Consider the following 19,385-nt stretch of genomic DNA (forward strand, 5'->3'; position numbering starts at 1 on the left):
AAACAACCGCGTTAACGTGAAATTAGATTGCTCACGTTCAGTGAACAATGTTCAGTTTTCGTTGGTACATTCTAAGAATGGTTGGCTTATAATGGACCATCCGACACGTCAGACTTTCTGTAGAGAAAGGATGAAATACTTTTTAAATTAAGGGGATATTAAATCCCACATTGTTTTAAAACCGAATACGAAACTCAGAAATTGGAATCAGAGAGTTTCATGCCGAATATAGTAAACTATAAAAGTATCGGCGATTACTAGCGTGAGCTAATGCAAGTAGTCCTAGAACGTAATACATACACGGGCAACTCGTTGCAAAGGTGGGTAAAGTTCTGATCGCTATTCTTTGGTAATTTCCATAATGTAAAAACACACTTCCTAGGAAATGTATGCTGTTATTACATTATGGTAGGCGGTCACTACCCAGACCGGTTCCAGCCTTTTTTGAGGCTTCATCAGTGAGTAGCTAGACCAAACTAATACCAATGGGTATAGCGAAAAGAACTTATATACTCTGCTATACGAGTTGTCAAACAGGTGCACCCATTAAGTTGCTTAAATATAAAGAGCCAACAGGCTTAATTTCGGCGATCAGAACTTTACTCACCTTTACAACGAGTTACCCGGTATTGTACTACGTACTAGGACTACTTGCATTAGCTCACGCTAGTAATCGCCGATACTTTTATAGTTTACTATATTCGGCATGAAACTCTCTGATTCCAATCTCTGAGTTTCTTATTCGGTTTTAAAACAATGTGGGATTTAATATCCCCTTAATTTAAATAGTGTTTATATCGCCGAAATCAAGCCTGTTGGGTCTTTATATTTAAGCAATGAAATACCGTATTTTTCTGTGTATAAGACTATGTTTTTCTAAAATTTCTAGACCCAAAATTGGGGGTCGTCTTATACACGGGTGGGGGAACGGTTGGGTGACCAGCGGTTGTCGTGGTGAAAATGCGGGTACCTTGCCTCCGCGAACAGGCTTCTGCCAATCACTAGCCTTTGTTAACTCTGTCTATTGACGTCATTAACGGCTGATTCTCAATAAACCAATCAGAAGTATTCATATTTCTGTATTCATATGTTCTGTAATTCGTTGGTGAGGAAAGTTAATACATTAAAAATATTTTGAGCACTGGCCCATAAAAATGTCCGGAAAAAAATTTGTCATATTCTTAAAAAATCAAGTTAAAAGTCATCTATTACGCAAAGAACATGGAAATAAACTTCAGAGAGACAGCTTGGACCCCCTCTGAGTGTATGATTAGACATTGCAGATATTTAAATTATTGATTACTTAATTTGAGGTTCGAAAAAGTATGGTTCGTCTTATACACGAAAAAATGCGGTAATTCTTAGTCTTCGTCATCCGGATATTTGAATAATCCAACCCTACGATTCAGGAAGAAGTTCTTCCATCTTAACTCATCTTCAAGAAACCTAGTTAGATTGTTAACACTAACCAAGTTGGATTTTCTTAGAATGTTGGTAATTATATAAAGGCAGTTAATTATATAAAGTTGAATACGTGTTATCTAGTCAGTTTTTCGATTTATCGAGAGGGGAAGAAATTCTACCTCCTCGTTATACTGAATCATGATGTTCGCTTGAAAGTTCACAACCGATTTTGTAGCCTTCCCTAAAGTACTTGCATCTTGTCCTTCCCAAACAGATCTAATGAAGTGCTTACGATTTTATTCAATATATTCTCTCATGATTGAAATATATACTGAATATGCAGTGTTCGTGACTAATATGTAACTCTCCTATTACTATGAGCAGCACATGACTGCTTTGTATTCCATGCATTGGGTATCCTGATTTAAAGTAGCGTTGTGGATTTGTAATTTGTTTCGTACACTCTAGATTTCATTCGCATAGTTTTAGTAGCTCAATTTAAAACATGCATAGTACGTTACCAGGTGGGAAAGAAAAAATCCATAATTTTTTGGGGGGAGGAGAGTTCTGATTTAATTACTTTCTTATTTTAATTAATTTTATTTATTTATTTTATTTTTATAAAATTCTTTGTAAAAGAAGGTTTAATGCCAAAAGAAATTCATTTACCTAAGAGACAGATAAGTCGCTAACGATGCAATAACGATTTTTATATAAGAATAGCGGAGATGTCTTCAATTTCCAGTTATGATTTAGTGTATATCGCAAACGAAAGGAATAAAATAAAAGGAATTAAAAATCACGTACGGAAAAGTACACAAAGCAGCCATTTTATTAGGAACAAACTTCAGAAATGAGTGGCGATCCTCCTTTCGTCTTAAGAATGGCCTATATTTTCGGTGGCATAGATTCAACTGAATGTCCGAACTGTTTCTGTGGGATGTTTGCCCATCCAACAATCACATGCTCTGTCACTTAAAGACAGGCTTTTTTTTATCATAAAACAGAACCGTCGAATGCCTGTCTGCATGATTTAAGGATCACATTTTCTGAAGTGTTGATAATAAAATGGCCTGTCAGTCTATATTTAATGATGACAAAAATAATAAAGTGCCAGTAATAAACGAGGGCGAATTTAAACCTTTCAAAATTAGAGAAATCACAAGAAGGTACTACTCGCTTTGATTTGAATGGCGTGGGGAAGAAATGTGGCATTGAATAGGTAAGGGGAAGCGAGAGAATGAGTTCTGGAATCAGAGAGGTTAAGGGAGTAGTTTGATTTCTTATGAAATCATCTCTCTTCCTTGAAGACAGCACTATTAAAAACAAATAATGGGTCTTAAAATTGACACTGGTTTTTCGTGCTATTGGGTGGATCGGAATGCTCTATGAATTTCTCCGTTTTCAACAGTGGCTGCTTTCTCTGCATGCATCCAAAGAAGGAGCAAACGAGCGGCATGTTGGTTTTTTTTTTTTTTTTTTTTTTGGAGTTAATGATTTACACTTGACTAATGGCTATAAAGATTGCATAACTTATTTTAATTATAAACAATGAGACATCGAGGGCATGTCAAAAACTATGAGCCATCTGCTGCTGCCTAATCCACTCAGAGATGATCCTTTAAGAGTAACTTTATTCAATTGACGGATTATTTGCCGACAGCTTGTAGCACACCTGATTTTATTTACCGAAGATCAACGTCACCGAGAACTGTGGATTGATGGGCTGGCATTCTGTGATCCAATAAAATGTTTTGTAACCAGACATCGGTTCAAGATAGATTGTCTAAAACTTATTTGTAACACATCGAACTTACGCAGTCTATGTTTAAAATGGATACGACATCCCGGACAGACGTAACCGAATACCAACTATCGCACACTTAGCGCTATCTATTAACCATAAAAGCGAACTAGTTCTAACTACACATCTGCTCTGGCTTGGATATTTGGATTTTCATATTAGCGCAAGACAAAGTCTTGCGTTAATACGTGTATACAGTAGAGGAAAAGGGACTATCACAACTATAACATTACCATCGCAAACCTGTATTCATTAGTGTATAGAATTCTTTAAGAAAGTAACTTGTGATGCTAAAGCTAATTTATCTATCGAAAATGCCAACATTTACTAACTTCTGTTACTAGGATTGGTTAACATTGAAGAGATGTCATTAAGTCAAATGTCATGTACTCTGATTTGATGACAATTAACATGACACAAAAGGATACATCATTTATTACAGAGCATTATATAGTACTGTTATGAATTCATTATATTCTTTAGTAGACACCAGGGCATAAAATATCCAGTTCTCAAATCACAAAGGTGTAATGCATGAACAGTATACTTGATTATCGAGAAAAGTTTCAGTGGTACTTTGTTTCAAAAATAAGTTAAACAAATACAAGATTCTAATCAATCACTTTTTCACTAAAGTAAGGAAAACATTTAAAAAGTGTATAAATTATTCGATTTCAATAATGTTTTTTGCGGTAAGCTGGTTAGATTCGAGGATCTGGTCTTGTGTTTGATATTTAAACAATGCTGGTTTGCTATTCTGTGTTTTATCTTTTCCAGAAAGTTCCACTAGAGGAATTTCCTTTTTCAGAAAAAAAAAAAATCTGTATCCAGTATATGTGGACTTCTTTTCTTTATATATAATGATGTACACATCATAAAGATCCACTATTTACTTGTGTGTATGTCGCGTTATGTATTCTGGATGAACCGTTGCTTTTAGTATGCACCAATCTTCCAAAATTTCTAAATTTTTTTCTCTGGGAATTTTTTAAGTGAATCATGTTATGACTGAAAATTACTACCAATCGTTTGCAGGTTTAGAGTATTTCATCTGCGCTACTGAGTTCATATTCTTACCTGCCATAGTCGTCAAATCTTTATCTGTGTTTTCTTCAGGTATTCTTGAAGTCTATGTTTACTCCAGGTTTATTACTTCGGTATTTTTTTTTTTTCAGCGATTATCACTTTGAAAGAGGAAAACTTGCAACAAAAATATTTCATCATATTAGTTCTGGAAAACATCTTAATCTTATTTCATTCTGTAAAAATTCCTCATTTCTATTTGAACATTTATCAAGCTATAAGTGGTTGTTTAACATTTTAACTTTGATATTAGGAATTAATAGATACCTGCATTAAGAATGATAATTTTTAATGACACATACTTGCTTATCTAATTATGTGTGTTTAGAAAAATATCTAAAACTAAAGGATGAGAAAATTCAGGTAAGTATGCAAATTGAGAATCTTAAAAACTTGTTATACGAAAGCAAGAACCAATAAAGTTTTGAGTTCCCAAAGATTCCAAAACACATGTTACGTAAGCAATATTGCAAATGAGCCAAACTGCCTAATGTAATGACCACTTGTAGTAAGGAGGGACTCGAGATCATGACACCTTATGGGATTCACGACAGTGGGTGACTAAGTTCACAAGGAGATTTTTAAATTAAGTGAATGAGGGTCGTAAATGAAGCTTATCCTATTAAGAATTGGGTAATGTTTACCTTCCAAAACAAGTAAATTGGAGCTGAAAAATGGTTGCGAATATGTCTCAAAATTGTGCAGGGGACAGCCTTGAATGTTTCACTGTAATAATGACAGCTCCTTAAACCTTCCCCCCCCCCCACTCCCACACACACTCAATCCCAGAAAATTTAACACGGAAAAGATCTATTCATATATTAGATTAAACGAATATTGCATTCATTTTTTGTTACAGCGTTGATGTGTCGTAAAAGTTAGGTGATTGACTCATGATTTTTTCTCCTGTCACGACTTTACGAATACATTCATTTTTGAAATAAAATTCACTTGCCTCAACGACGACTAACAAGTAAAATTGAATCAATGAAAAGAAAATCCCCGAGCAACGCGTCTGTAAAACAATCAGTAAATCACAAAAACAGCTTGAATTTTGTACACACAATTAATGATGTTTTCCACTATCTTTCTGGATTTGTTTTTCATTTTTAACTCCTCTAAACATAAGGAAATACACTATTATTACAATAACTTTAACAGATGTGTCTGAGGCATTTTTGTACAATAAAAAAGTAAGAAAAAGAAAAAAGGGTAACGCACAATGGTATGATCAAACCGTCAAAACCGTTTACGTAAGAAAAAAATAAATACCCAGAAAAGGCACATTGCAGGTTTAAGAGATTAATTACAGATTTTAAAAAAAATGAAGGAAACTTTTCCCCTATAACTTACGAGAAGATATAATTAAGAATAATGGGTATTTGTTTATCTTGGAAAATGCTTTTCATAACTCAAATGAATAAGGCATCGCAAGGAGAGAATTCTGAAATATTAGCAACAAACAATTCAATTTTCCATAAACCCGAGTTTTTGTATTACTGCTTAAGACATTATTTCTATTATAGCGATATTTTACACAAACATTCCTGATTACCGTGTAATATGCTTTATAATGTTTAATGCAGTGTCACAAATTAGCGAATTTTTTCAGCTATATAAGGATATGAGTTGATTAGTTGTTCGTGATTTCCACATCCTCTCATGTTGTGTAATCAGCATCTCGCAGGACTGCCATTTTCCAACAAAGAATTGTTAGCCCACTCTCAATTTTTGAGACAGTTTCCAACGATTTTGTGAGGCATTTTTATAGAACAATAATTTCTTAAATTGATTTGAATGGATAGTGTGAAACAACTGATGCAATAATAAAGAACAAAATGATATTAAAGTAACTAATTTAATCACAAGAAAGAATGTACGAGTATATTCCTTCATACCTCTGCTTTACAACATGTTCTTTCTTGTGGTTTTATCGGCTGCTTTAATATCGTTTTGTTCGAGGTATTTATGAAAACTTTCCAGACCCCCCTCGTATAATACGGTATGCGACGCAGATCACACCATACAACAGTCATAAATTTTACTGTTAGATATGCATTTGCTTTATTTTCATTCGACATGTTTAACGAACAGTAAAACATAAAATCAATCTCAAGACGTCATGCATTTTTAATATCTCGATTTCAGACCGTCACTTCCCACTGTACCCTCTTTCTCTCCTGAATTAACTGTCTAGTTAAATTAGCATTTGCAAGAGGTTGACAGGTAGAAGACGGGGGGGGGGATCAGAATTCCTTTAATAGGACTAAACGTGCGTCCGTAATGTGATTTTTCCTAAAAACTAAAAACACTTACGTTTTAGTAGGTCACCGCCGTGTTAAGGCTTCTTAATTATATCAACAGCTCCGAATATGTTACGTACGAGTAAATGACAAAAATATCAAACATATCTTATTCTTTTCTGATATGCGAAAGTGGATTACAAGGCTGATAGACAAACATACACCTCCTTTCCACGCAATTCGTCGGAAATGACAAAAGTTACTGCGACCTCTGGAGGAATCTGTGGCTTCCCCCTGAAATCTAAAGAATTTACATTTATTTATTATTTAATTGTAAACGAAAAGTGATTGCAGTTAGCAAATAAGAACAATATTTTTAGGGTGAAGAGCAAGTAGTAAATAGCAGATCACTTTACAAAGTCACGATAACAATATTAAGAGAATACTGGTCTAAACCGTTAATACGAATTGCAAGTGCGTTGCAAACACTGGTAATATGAAAGCAAGAGAAAGGAAATATTCTCATTTCGGAATGAACTCATTCATAGCATCTGAGGCATATGCAAGCTGAGGTATTTCGACCTCCTGGAACGTCTAAACACAAACATGCATGAGAAAGAAACTGGTTTATGAAATTTAATTTACCTGGCCGTGTGAAATCATTGGAGAAAGGCGACAGAAGATAAGATAATGCTCATTGGTGACGTTTTTTTTTTTTTTAAAAAAAAAATCTGCTTGATAAAATTTCGCTCTGGCCTTTTTCTTCCCCAGTGGTCTGAAAAAGGGAGAAGGGGATGTTGTCATCATTCTCGATAAATCTACGGAAGACAGCTTCCAGCATGAGACCTTAACTAAATTTTTCGAGTTTACCATGCATCAGCATGGTAGACTCGAAAGATTTAGTTCAGGGCATGATGATGATCAAACAATCTCGAAATGCTTTATTTCAATTTGTTTTCAATTATGGCTGAAGCAACAAACAAGGCTAAAACGGCAGTCTATTCATCTCTTAATTACTTATTCTTCCCCGAGGAGGGCCTGTTTTTCTAGATGGAAAATCTTAGTTTCCTGTAGAAAAACCTCCGTATGACTGATCAACTTAAAAGTTTCCTGTTGCAAAAGTAAAATAATCCATTTCAAGTCTACTGATTATTAGTACCTCTAATAAAGGTAGATTTTATCAGATCTTAGAACAAGAATTGCATGCAGGTGCATAGGTTTATTGCTCATACACCACTTTATTAGGAAAGCTGGGTCTATGTCAAACTACACATGAAAGGACGAAGCCCATACCAAACTGTTACGATACCGCACGCTGGAAAGGTTAGCTAAATCGAAATGCTCTACTCTAGAGGCTGAACATGAGGCTTTTACAAACCGCTTTAGGCTTCCAATGAATCGACTTGGGATTTCAAAAAAACTCGGTCATAAAATTATTTGACAACATATAACATTCACAATTATCCATGGCGTTATTGAAGTGCGCATATTTTGACCACTCCACGAACCTGCTCTGTAGTGGGGATAACTAGCTGGTGGATTAACTTCCTTGGCATATGTAACGCTACCAACTCCACTGCAATGCTTATTACAGGTTTCGAATTTCCAAATTAGCTCTTTTACGCGCGTTCTTTCCCCTTCGTTTCTTTTAACATGCATTAGGAGTACTTCCCTTAAATTTGCATGTAATAATAGAGAATTTTCGACATGGTTTCTCTTAGTACCTCTTTTTCAGACGGAAAAGACCACTCAGACCGTTTATTATAAAATATACTGGCCTGAAGAAGTACGTGTCTTCTGGAAAGTATCACTGCACTACTCTGACTGCCAAAATATATCCTGAGATGGAGATTTTATTATTATTATTAAGAGAGATCTCCAGGTATTCAGGACCTCATCGAGGGAGGTCACATGCTACATGCTATCATAGTATTCATGATTTCATTCACGCTTCTTGCACTCACAACGTCCAATGGTAATCCATTCTAATCACACACCACCCTATGAGAGAAAAATGTAAGTAGTAGGGGTGATGGTAGTGACCAAATGCTTCCGGTGGGCGTGGCTTTTCCCTGAGGGTATATGTGTCAATGGCTTCAGCTCACAGTAGGGATGACGGTTCTGAACAAATGCATCCGGGGGGCGTGGCTTCCTGACGTCATTGTGAGTGACGTCATGAGTTTGGAATGTTAGGAATTTCCCTGTGGGCAACTGTGTGAATGGCTTCAGTTCTTGTGTTTTGGTTCGCGTATGGAATTGTGGGGGATTTTTTTGGTTCGCCTATGGAATTATGGGTGATGATAGAGATAAGGATTCGTGTTGTGATTGGTGGGACAGTTTAAACCAAATGCTTCCGGCGTGCGTGGCTTCCCTGAGAGCATATGTGATCACTGGCTTCAGTTCTTGTGTTTTGGTTCGCGTATGGAATTTCTTATCCACTAATATCCTTTCCATTCAAAACAATAACGTCACTTATTTACAAATAACAAATGACGTCACTTATCTACATCTGAAAACAACACATACCCACGACACGATTCCTTTTCTCTACCATCACCCATAATTCCATACGCGAACCAAAACACAAGAACTGAAGCCAGTGATCACATATGCTCTCAGGGAAATTCCTGACTCAGGAAGCCACGCACACCGGAAGCATTTGGTTTAAACTGTCCCACCAATCACAACACGAATCCTTATCTCTATCATCACCCATAATTCCATAGGCGAACCAAAAAAAACCCCCCACAATTCCATACGCGAACCAAAACACAAGAACTGAAGCCATTCACACAGTTGCCCACAGGGAAATTCCTAACATTCCAAACTCATGACGTCACTCACAATGACGTCAGGAAGCCACGCCCACCGGATGCATTTGGTCAGAACCGTCACCCCTACTATGAGCTGAAGCCATTGACACATATACCCTCAGGGGAAAGCCACGCCCACCGGAAGCATTTGGTCACTACCGTCACCCCTACTACTAATGTAGCCTCACCCTCCTTCTTAGTGGCATTCATTATCAGCTTCCAAGGATGTCCTCTTGTCCTTTCCACACCCTCCATAAATTTCATCAACTGAAATCCCGTATGACGCTTTCAGAAGTTTGTAAGTCTCAATCATATAACTTCTCTTTCTCCTGTTTGCTAGCGTCTGCAAATTCTCAGTCTGCCTTCATCATCAGTATTCCACAATCCTGATATCATTTTTAACACTCTCCTTTGTACTCTCCACAAGATATCAGAATCACAGCGGAAATCAGGAGACTAGACCTGTGCATAATAATCCAAGTGCGGTCTTATCAAGGCCTTGTAAAGACGCAAAATAACATCCTTATTTTTGCATTCGTTGAACGTTCGTTTCAGGCATTGCAATTATCTTTTGAGTTGTATTTGCAATTTTTGCCACATGGCCCCAGAACTTCATCTTCCTATCTACGAGTTCTAACACCCCAAGATCCTTAGTCTGATCAATTTCTTATGGCCTAATCTCATTAATGTACAGATTGAATAACAATGGCCAAGAACGAACTTCCTTCCCATACACCACTGTCAGTCAGCCATCCATCCATCCATCCCTTTATCAATGCTAATAGTTTATAATCCAATCAGATATTCTCCAATTTATTCAACAGTCTTCAATGCTGTATTCTGCCAAAAGCCTCAGCAAAGTCAAAATGTATCGTGGTGTATCTATTCCCTTTGTTTAGCTCACTGGTAATATTATTATAGAAAGCATGACCCTCCCTTATTAAATCCATACTGTTCACTGCAAAGTAAAGATTACAGCAGATTCCTGTAAATTGAATATGCCTGAATACGTTGGTGTTTATGATGATTTGTTTATTATCGTGTTTTTCAATGGCTACTTGAAACAAATTTGGTATGTCAAATAAAGAGAGAAACTCGCATTCTGGAAAAACGCAGACATCCCCTTGAACCCTTTGACGCCTGCCAGGTGAAGGCTGTAGGAGAGGGGCTCGTCATACTCTCATGAAAACGTTGTCTTGCATTTAGTGAGCCAACAACCTCTTCCCTCATTGTTATTCAATGTTTCAGCGGCTGTTCTCTAAACCCTTTAATCTACTCCGACTGGAGTTTCCACACGCTTTTATCTGTCATGTGCATTAGTACAAAAAATCTTACCAGTCCTGAATTCGGTTACTTTCTTTCTTTCTTTTTTTAACAAAGAGTTACCACACATCCCCACACGCAATAAAAAAGTAGTACACGCAGCAGATGGAAGTTTCAGAAACGAGCTGATCTGACTGCAGCATCTGCGGTCTCGTTTCCCTTAATCGCAACATGGCTTGGAATACAACAGAAGAATATATTAAATATCAATGGTAGCGAGACAATCTTTTGTAAATTAGTGGAAGCCCTACACCATTCACAATTCAGCTGTAAAGGTTTACGTTCTAATGGTATCTGGGCAGATATTGCGCTGAGTGAGAAAACAGACAATTCTAATAGGCCTGATTTTTAAGTATTGATATAAACTAGCAAAAAGTGCAAGTATTCAATTCTATGAGCGAGAAAGAGCTGCTGTTAGATAGGAGGAGAGTAAAGTTTCGATAGCCTGCATTAACTCTTTCATTGCCAAGCTGAAAATTGGAATTTCGTGTGGTGGCCAAATTGTTTACATTTTTTCATTTAGTTAGCGACGTCCACGCGATAACGCGTGATCGGCCGGTTGGCGAGAACTCGCATCGCGTGATCGCGCGATATCGTTCATTGCCAAGCTGAAAATTGCAATTTCGTGTAGTGGCCAATTTTTTTTAATTTTGTTTATTTAGTTAGCGACGTCCACGCGATAACGCGTGAAAGGCCGTTTGGTGAGAACTCGCATCGCGCGATATCGCGTGATTGGCAATGAAAAGCTGCATAGTGGTATTTATGAATGCCACTTTGCAGTATTTATGAAATTTATGTCTTGTTGGCAGGCAAGTTTTGTCAGTGCCTAAAGAGTATAATGTGAAACGACACTACATATTATAAAACATTTGAGATGTATATTGGAGAATCAAGAAACTGATGCACCAAACGAGTTATTTTTCAAAACATACCATTAAACAAAGTTCAAGCCTTGCAGCTTCGTACAATAAAACATTGGAGTTAACGAAATCAAAAAAGCTTTTTAGTGATGGTGCGTTTGCAAAGAAAGGTACAATTGAAATGGCAAAACAATTTAATGACCCGAAATTAACTTAATTTTGGAACAGTAGCATTATCGTAACAAATTTCGCAAGACGCGTACAACACATGGATCAATATGTATCAAAAAGGCTTTGTAACGAAATGTGACTATTTTTCATTGTGTCTGGATGAAAGCACTGATCAAGCAGACGTAAGTCAACTTTTCATTTTTGTGCGAACTATTCAAGAGGACTGTACTATTAATGAAGAACTCTTCAGTCTTATATCTTTACATGGGACTATTAAAGGAACTGATATTTTCGAAGCAGTTCAAAACTCTGTTATGAATAATGAAGGATTCGATAAATGTTCCCGCATCGTAACAGATGGTGCCAAAGCTATGACGGCGAATGGAAGCGGCTTTTGTGGACTATTGAAACAAAATAATTTTAACTGCCCTACAATTCATAATTCACCAAGAAGCACTCTGTGGAAAATTTCTACGTCAAGTCAATGTCATGAAATTTTTTTTTAAATTTTTTTAAAAATATTTGTTTTTAATACCACTTTAAAAACAGCAAATTATAATTGCTATAATGTAAGATGTGTTTCTTGCTGACTATGTAGTTACTGAAGTAGTTGTAAAAATAACTAATATTACACGAGGAGGTAATAGATCTCTGACTAAGTTTCGCGCTTTCTTGAACGACGGAAAAAGGCTGGAACGCTTCTTTTTTTTTCCTTTTTTTTTTGTTATTGGGAAAGAAATACCCTTATTTCTAAAAAAACGATGTGAAGTCTGAAGCGACAGAATTGGAAAATCAAATGCAATATCCCATATTTTTATCAGATCTTGCATATATAACAGATATGACCAACCGTTTCAATGAGTTGAACTTGAAACTGCAGGCCAAACAAACAACAGAATATTACCAACTTATTTGGTCATTTGAATGGTTTTAAAAGTAAAACGAAGATTTTTAAATCATCACTGGCTATTTTTGCTTTTTATTTTTCCGAATTGCAAAGATCACTTTGAAGAAATGAAGAATTTTCAGCTCATGAAAAGTATATTGAAATTATCACTGAAGATTTTGAGAACCGATTGGTGATTTTAAGGAACGTAAAGATGATCTTTCAATTTGTACTGAACCCTTGACTGTCAGCATTGAAAATGTAAGATCTGACCTTTAGTTGGAATTGTGCGATTTACAAATCAGACCCTTTTTATTCTAACAGAAGTGAAAAAGATCTTTTTTAAATTACTACCAATAGCGAAGTATCCGAAATTGAGGAAGTTTGGACTCAACATGTTGTTCAATCCTCGGGAGCACATATCTTTCCGTAAGCGCTTTTTCAACGATTAAATTCATTAAATCAAATTACAGATGTTCATTGACAGATAATTCTCTTGCAAATTTACCACAGATTGGCAACTACAAGCGTCGAAATTGATATGGGTACTTTGTTAAACGAAGCTGAACCACAAAAGAGCTCTCCCTAAAATGAAATAAACAATTATTGTTCCTTGTCTACTGTTTCAATAAAATCTTTTATATGCAACATGACTTTTATTTTCGAAGTGCTTGCTAAACCTAACTAACGGTGGGACTCTCCAAGTAAGTTAATATATGAACTGTATTTATTATTCTGGATGGAGTCCTTGGATTACCTAAGGTTGGACCAGCCGTGTACTACTTTTATTAGATATTTGTTTTTAATACGACTTTAAAAACAGCAAATTATAATTGCTAGAATGTAAGAAATGTATTCTTGCTGACTATGTAGTTATCGATTTTTTTAAATGACAAAAGAAATCAAAAGAAAGAAAATAAAAAGCCTCTTCAAGAACTTATCTTGCGATTTCCTGCCAAAAAAAAAAAAAAGAGTACGAAATATGCGAAGATGAAAAGTCGAAATTTCGTGTATTTGAAAACCGGGCAGAAAAGCAAGCAAACGTTTCTCTAAACGATTTGTTACCGTTTAATCAATATAAAAAGGTTAACTGATTCAATTGGTGTAAAGTTTTCTGTTGCTCCGATAAATTAATTTTGGTCCCAAAATCATCTAAGATGAAACCAATCAAAACTTCACTGTATACAATTTATTTTATGCACGTAATACATCACAAACGCGTGATTTCTTTATTCGTAAAATTAAAAGTGTTGTCTCATTTTAAGTTGGTCGATAATTGCAAATTGCCCTTTTTCCATGTTGGGGAAAACTACGGATTTTAATTTAGTAGAGCCATTAACTTCTTGGACACTTACGGAAGATTGCTAAATAAAAGTTATTTAATGGAGTTAATTAACATTTCAGAAAGAAACTTGTTTCAAGTTAACTCGGCTCTTTTTATAAGTCTATCCAAGCAGTTTAATGTATCTAATGAAATAAATGAAACTTCTAATATTATCAGAAGTTTCTTTAGTAACAACGACTTTCTAAAATGGAAATCTCATGCTTTATATAACAAAATAGTGAATTACTTAAGAATACATCAGTTAAGTTAAAGACAAGTTTCTTGGTACTCTTCCAATAAATAAACCATTTCGTTTAGGTAGAAAAAGAAAGGATCATGTTAAAATTTAAACAAATCGCAGATAAAGGCCTTCAATTAGAGAAAATAAATAATAAAAGATATTTATGACTCAAATCATTCTTTTATGCGAAATTAAATGAGTTTGTGATAGTTATGAGGTGTCGATTTATTTCCGCATTTCATGTTCGTTTATTAGTTAATAGACGGGGTTGTTTGAGACAAAGCATTAACCACATCATATTGTTTAAATAGTTAAAAGCAATTTCTATTTCATAAAAAGCATTTTCTTCCTATTTCAAAAAAATAAAAAATAAAAAAACGTCGTGCCGAATCACTTTTGCTGCGTCCGCGCGGTTAGCCTAGTGGCTGAGCGCTTCACAACCATATGACTGGGAAAGGATTGTCCCAGGTTCGATTCCCGTCGAAGACGTGAGGAATTTGAGGATCTTACTCATCCATAACCAAGTTAGCCGGTCTTCGGTGCGGGCAATAGGGTTTTTTCCGGCAGTTTATCTGGCGTTTTTCATCCCGCAAGCAGGCAAACCGTCCCCGTGAACTCACACCGATCTACAGCCATAAATACTTAACCCCCATGTGGAGGCTCAACTCGCCTCAATAGGGACGGGGGAGATAAAGAGAGGAAACTCCATACGAATAAATAAATAAAGTTTTGCTGCACATTTATAAGAAGTTAAACTCTGAGAATTCACACATTTCGTCTTATATTTTCGTGTTTTTCCCACTCAAGTCGCGAAGGACTCACTGCGCCTCGAATAGAAAGGCTTATTTACTTCTGAAAGGTAAATAATAGTGTCGCATTCCTTAGAATTCTGAATGGCTTCACTATGTCTTTCCTGTAGCAATGTTTCGCTGCCATTTTGTTTGAATTGGATGAAGTTAGCGACTACATGGAAAGAAGGAAATAAATCATATTCCTAAAATGCCGTGATAGAAATAGCAGTGCTGACAACTGCGAATGGATGAAGGATGAACCCAAGGATGAAGCACAATCTCCCAAAGTGATTTACTACAGAGAAACGCATTTTTGCTTTTAATGTTGTCATCGCTGCGCGAATGAAAAGAAAAATGTGCAGCGGAAACAGTTCTTCTAAGCATCGTTAGTGTAACAAGATCCCAGGGAGAATTAATGATAGAAATGTGATTCCAAGGAAGCAGAGCTGATATCAGCCTAAGTCGTATTCAAACCTATAATGAAGCTACCATACGCGTGGCTAATCTTAATCGCATTTTTGTACACATAATTCAGTTCTAAATCTTTAACAATTTTCTCCTCCACAACGCAAGCTTCATTCTGTGCATCTTCTAAATATGACGAAAGAAACTAATAGACTACTTTCAGGTTCCAGATTAGTATTTTTCCTTTCGTCACATAATTACAGTTTATTAGCGATTTCGATACACGGTGACGATAGCACGGTTTTTTGGGACTTACAATAATCATGAGAGCAACATTACTTTGTATTAAGTTTTCATTTCCATCAAATTGTCCGCCAGATGTCGTTCATCTACCACCTTCCCCTAAATGTTACTAAAGCGCTCTTGAACTCTTTTGCCAGAAATCGTTTTGAGCAGTCTCTTGCATAAATACTAACACTACACACAAAACACGGTCGACTATTGACTGTGAACAATATTACTATGTGGGACATTATATGTAATACAAGATTCTCCTTACCCTGCATCCCTCTCAAGGAATGGATATCTGATTATTCACACAACCCTTCTCTTTAATCGTTTTTTATTGTTATTCCTTTTACTTTTTATACGCTCATTTTAATTCTAATAATTCCATTATTCTTCGTAAATTTTGCTCCGGAATTAAAATATCACTAAAACTTGTTTTACTAAGTTGTTCAATTGGAAAATACAAACCGATAGATTGCACATCAGTTATCTAAGTACTATTTTAATAATTAGTTGTAACAAATAACAGATAATTTATCATGCTGAAACACTGAAGAGCCCTTCGTTTCCATATTAAATGTGGTTTAGATTTCAACATAAAATAACAAGCTATTTATTGCTAATTATTTATTAGGCATTTACTACTATTCCCTACTCATCATCTTATTATAGACCTGAAGTGGCTTGTCGACCTTTTGTGTCCAGTATGTCTTTCAGTATAGGAAATGGATCATCTAAACGACTAACATATCTCGGATGAGATTAGCGAAGAAAATGGACATCATCAGCATTTACTGCTTGTATACATTCTGGCATAAGAAACTACGGGTTTTATTCTGAATAGCTCAACCTGGATCAATGATGAATATGTCAAACCCAAGGCACCTAAATATTCAGATTAATCACTTGATACTCCGTTCTTATTCTTTTCACCTAACTCTTCAATTCTTTCCCATTTCGGGTCTGACCAGTTGATACCTTAAACGTGAAGCGCATTCTTTAATCTTTTCTTAATCAAAATGTTTTCATCCAAGGTTGAGTTGGCTTGTTTCATACGGAGGCATTATTACAATAACCTAGCTATAGTAATTCACCTCCTATTATTCGTTACAAGTCGCTTTACCAGTCATTCATCGCAATATTATGGTGACATAGCATACATTTGTTAGTTACAGTGTAGTTTGATGTCGAAGATAACCTCAAACATTATACCGATTAGGGAGTTAATTTTTTCAATGGATCACATATCAGATGCGCAGATATGTCCTGCTGATGTGAAACTACACTCTTTTCTTCGTATCATCCAATGTAATGAGAAGCCAAGTGCAGCACAAAGCCTAATCAATACTCGAAATATAGCTTCTTCTTTATCAAATCTGGGCTTTATTTTAATCAAATATTTTATTTTTGCGGAATCCTCTTTTTTTTTTTTTTTTAACTAACTCCAGTTAATTAACCCAAACTTTTTATTTGAGAAATCCATGTCCTTGTAAATAGCATTTTTAAGCGCCTGCATCTTTCCTTCAGGAAAATATATTCTTCTCCTCAGTCTACACTTTACATTTCCAATTATCAGTACTGTGTAATCTCTATAAATTGTAATATTACTGCTCACAGTATGATTTGTAGCCAGTGTATCACAAGAATAAATTGAACGGATTTATATGAATAATCCTGAAATACCATCCTAATGTAAAAATTCAGTAATATTTCAGGACACTTCTAGGTGTTAACGTTGAAGTATCTGAATCGCAACATGATAATGACACACTTCATTTTCCTTTATAACACTAGACGATATAATTTATCTCTCGCCTAAACAGTCACAAGCATTCATACCCACTCTGGGATTCATAAAACCTGCCTGTTGGAAAGCACCCACTTCATATATTTGCCAAACAGTTAAACAAAGCTGACTAAATAGCACTGAAGGTGTACTCCAATCATTGTGAAACAGATGCATCGTATCCCTCCTGAAAAATCCTGACCTTCCCTATGTAGAGCGCATTAGGGAGGAACTGGGTTGAAGAATGCCGAGTTTGTTCCTCAAGAAGCTCATACCTGTTTTCTCGATCCTAATAAAAAAAAAACTTTCTATGTCATGTTTTCATTCAAAATATTTGCTACTCCACAAATTAATTTTTTTCCTATAAGTATGGCATTTATAATACCCACATTCCAAGACACTTTCTACCTAAGTGTTGAACACAGTATATCTTAAAGGTGAGTGCACCTGCATTTTTTAATTATAAATTCCCACATTAAATAGATAAATTTGTAAAAAAAAAAGCTTTTACTTAATGCCATTAGAGTTTTTATCAAGCCCGGTAACACTCCAATATTTTGCAGCTAGAAACGTAGCACTGTACATCCCCAAAGTTAAAATTCTTAAGGCATTTTAACCATCGTAGATCCCTTCTTATTTGTTGGTCGGGCTGTTTCTGGCCATCGATCTTTAGTATATTGGTTTGCGATCGTGCGTGCTGCTCAGAAGCTAACATTAAATCCTCCAACCATTTTCTGAAAAGAAAATCAAATGTGGTTGCCAAGGTAATGGGGTGATTTTGCAGATATATCATTTCAATCTGCGATCGTTGTCATGCATACATACGTATCTAAGCGACTATATCTTACATACTGTGAATTTAGATTTATTTCGTTAAGGATGATGGAAAATTCGGCCTTAATCATGTTGGAAACTCGATGACTGCACTTCGATATATCTCCTGGCTATCAACCTTTATATATATATATATATATATATATATATATATATATATAGTTTTAGAAAAATGCATGCTCACAGTTGCACTTTCATTTTCATTATACATTTTGAACAAGAGCGACAGTCATTGCCTTCGTGTCCGTTTGAGGGTTTCGCTGGTTTCATTTTGAGATAACAAATGCTTAAGCGATGAGCTATCTGTGGAGGATTATCTTTTCAGATCCCTAAACCATGAAAAAATTCTGAAAACTACAATTCTGCTTCTTCACACGGCAAAGGGTACAAAATTGGGGCAGTAAGAAGTTTAGTCACTTGGGTAATATTTATTAGGAAAAAAGGTTTATATTTTATGTCTCATACCAACGAAAAGTTCATTTGTAAATCCATAGTACGTTGAACCGTGGGCAGCATATTTTTTCCTATTCTTAGTTGATTTAAATTATTTTTGTATTTTGATATAGTCGAGAAATTCCATACTAGAGACCAAACACTTAACTTTTTGAAGCCACTTTAAGCCTCCGGTAAGCAGACGGTGGTCTCACAACTGGCGATGAAATTCATGGATTCACAAAAATCCATGCTGACAGCGGGTTTCGAAACCATGTCCTATCAATAAGTGCCGAATAGGTACGATAACAGCTTGGTCAACCATACCAATAATAATTATTAGGTTTAGTAGCTTTTAATTTTATAAAGCTGTAAAAAGTTGTCATGAATTTGATATATTCAGCATTAAAGGCATTGTTCCGATTGTTCACTTGCAGCTAGCAGAATTCATCGTCTTTAAAAATTATTTAAAAACTTCCCCATATGCTGCTGCATCCTGATTGAATGTAAGGATAATTTATTAAATTATTAATATATATATAAAAAATCAGCTAACGCCTTTTTATTCCCGTATACGGGGAGTAGGCGAGGCCGTTTAGCCCTATCTAATTATTAATATATAAATATTAATTATAATTATTAATTAATAAATAAATATATTAATAAATTAACAAATAAATCCATGAAAATTCATATG

General features: G+C 35.5%; 1 protein-coding gene across 1 annotated transcript; it reads left to right on the forward strand.

The window, feature by feature from the left end:
- Positions 1 to 11,808: 11,808 nt before the first annotated feature.
- LOC150099080 (protein ZBED8-like) lies at positions 11,809 to 12,207 on the forward strand. The gene has a single exon (XM_090405807.1). It carries the CDS (start codon positions 11,809 to 11,811, stop codon positions 12,205 to 12,207), a length of 399 nt encoding a protein of 132 aa, XP_090261933.1.
- Positions 12,208 to 19,385: the final 7,178 nt, after the last annotated feature.

This window comes from Typopeltis vanoorti, chromosome 15 (assembly GCF_054136105.1).
Source record: "Typopeltis vanoorti isolate ZY-2024b chromosome 15, IOZ_Tvanoo_1.0, whole genome shotgun sequence".
In the NCBI taxonomy this organism is placed as follows: domain Eukaryota; kingdom Metazoa; phylum Arthropoda; class Arachnida; order Uropygi; family Thelyphonidae; genus Typopeltis; species Typopeltis vanoorti.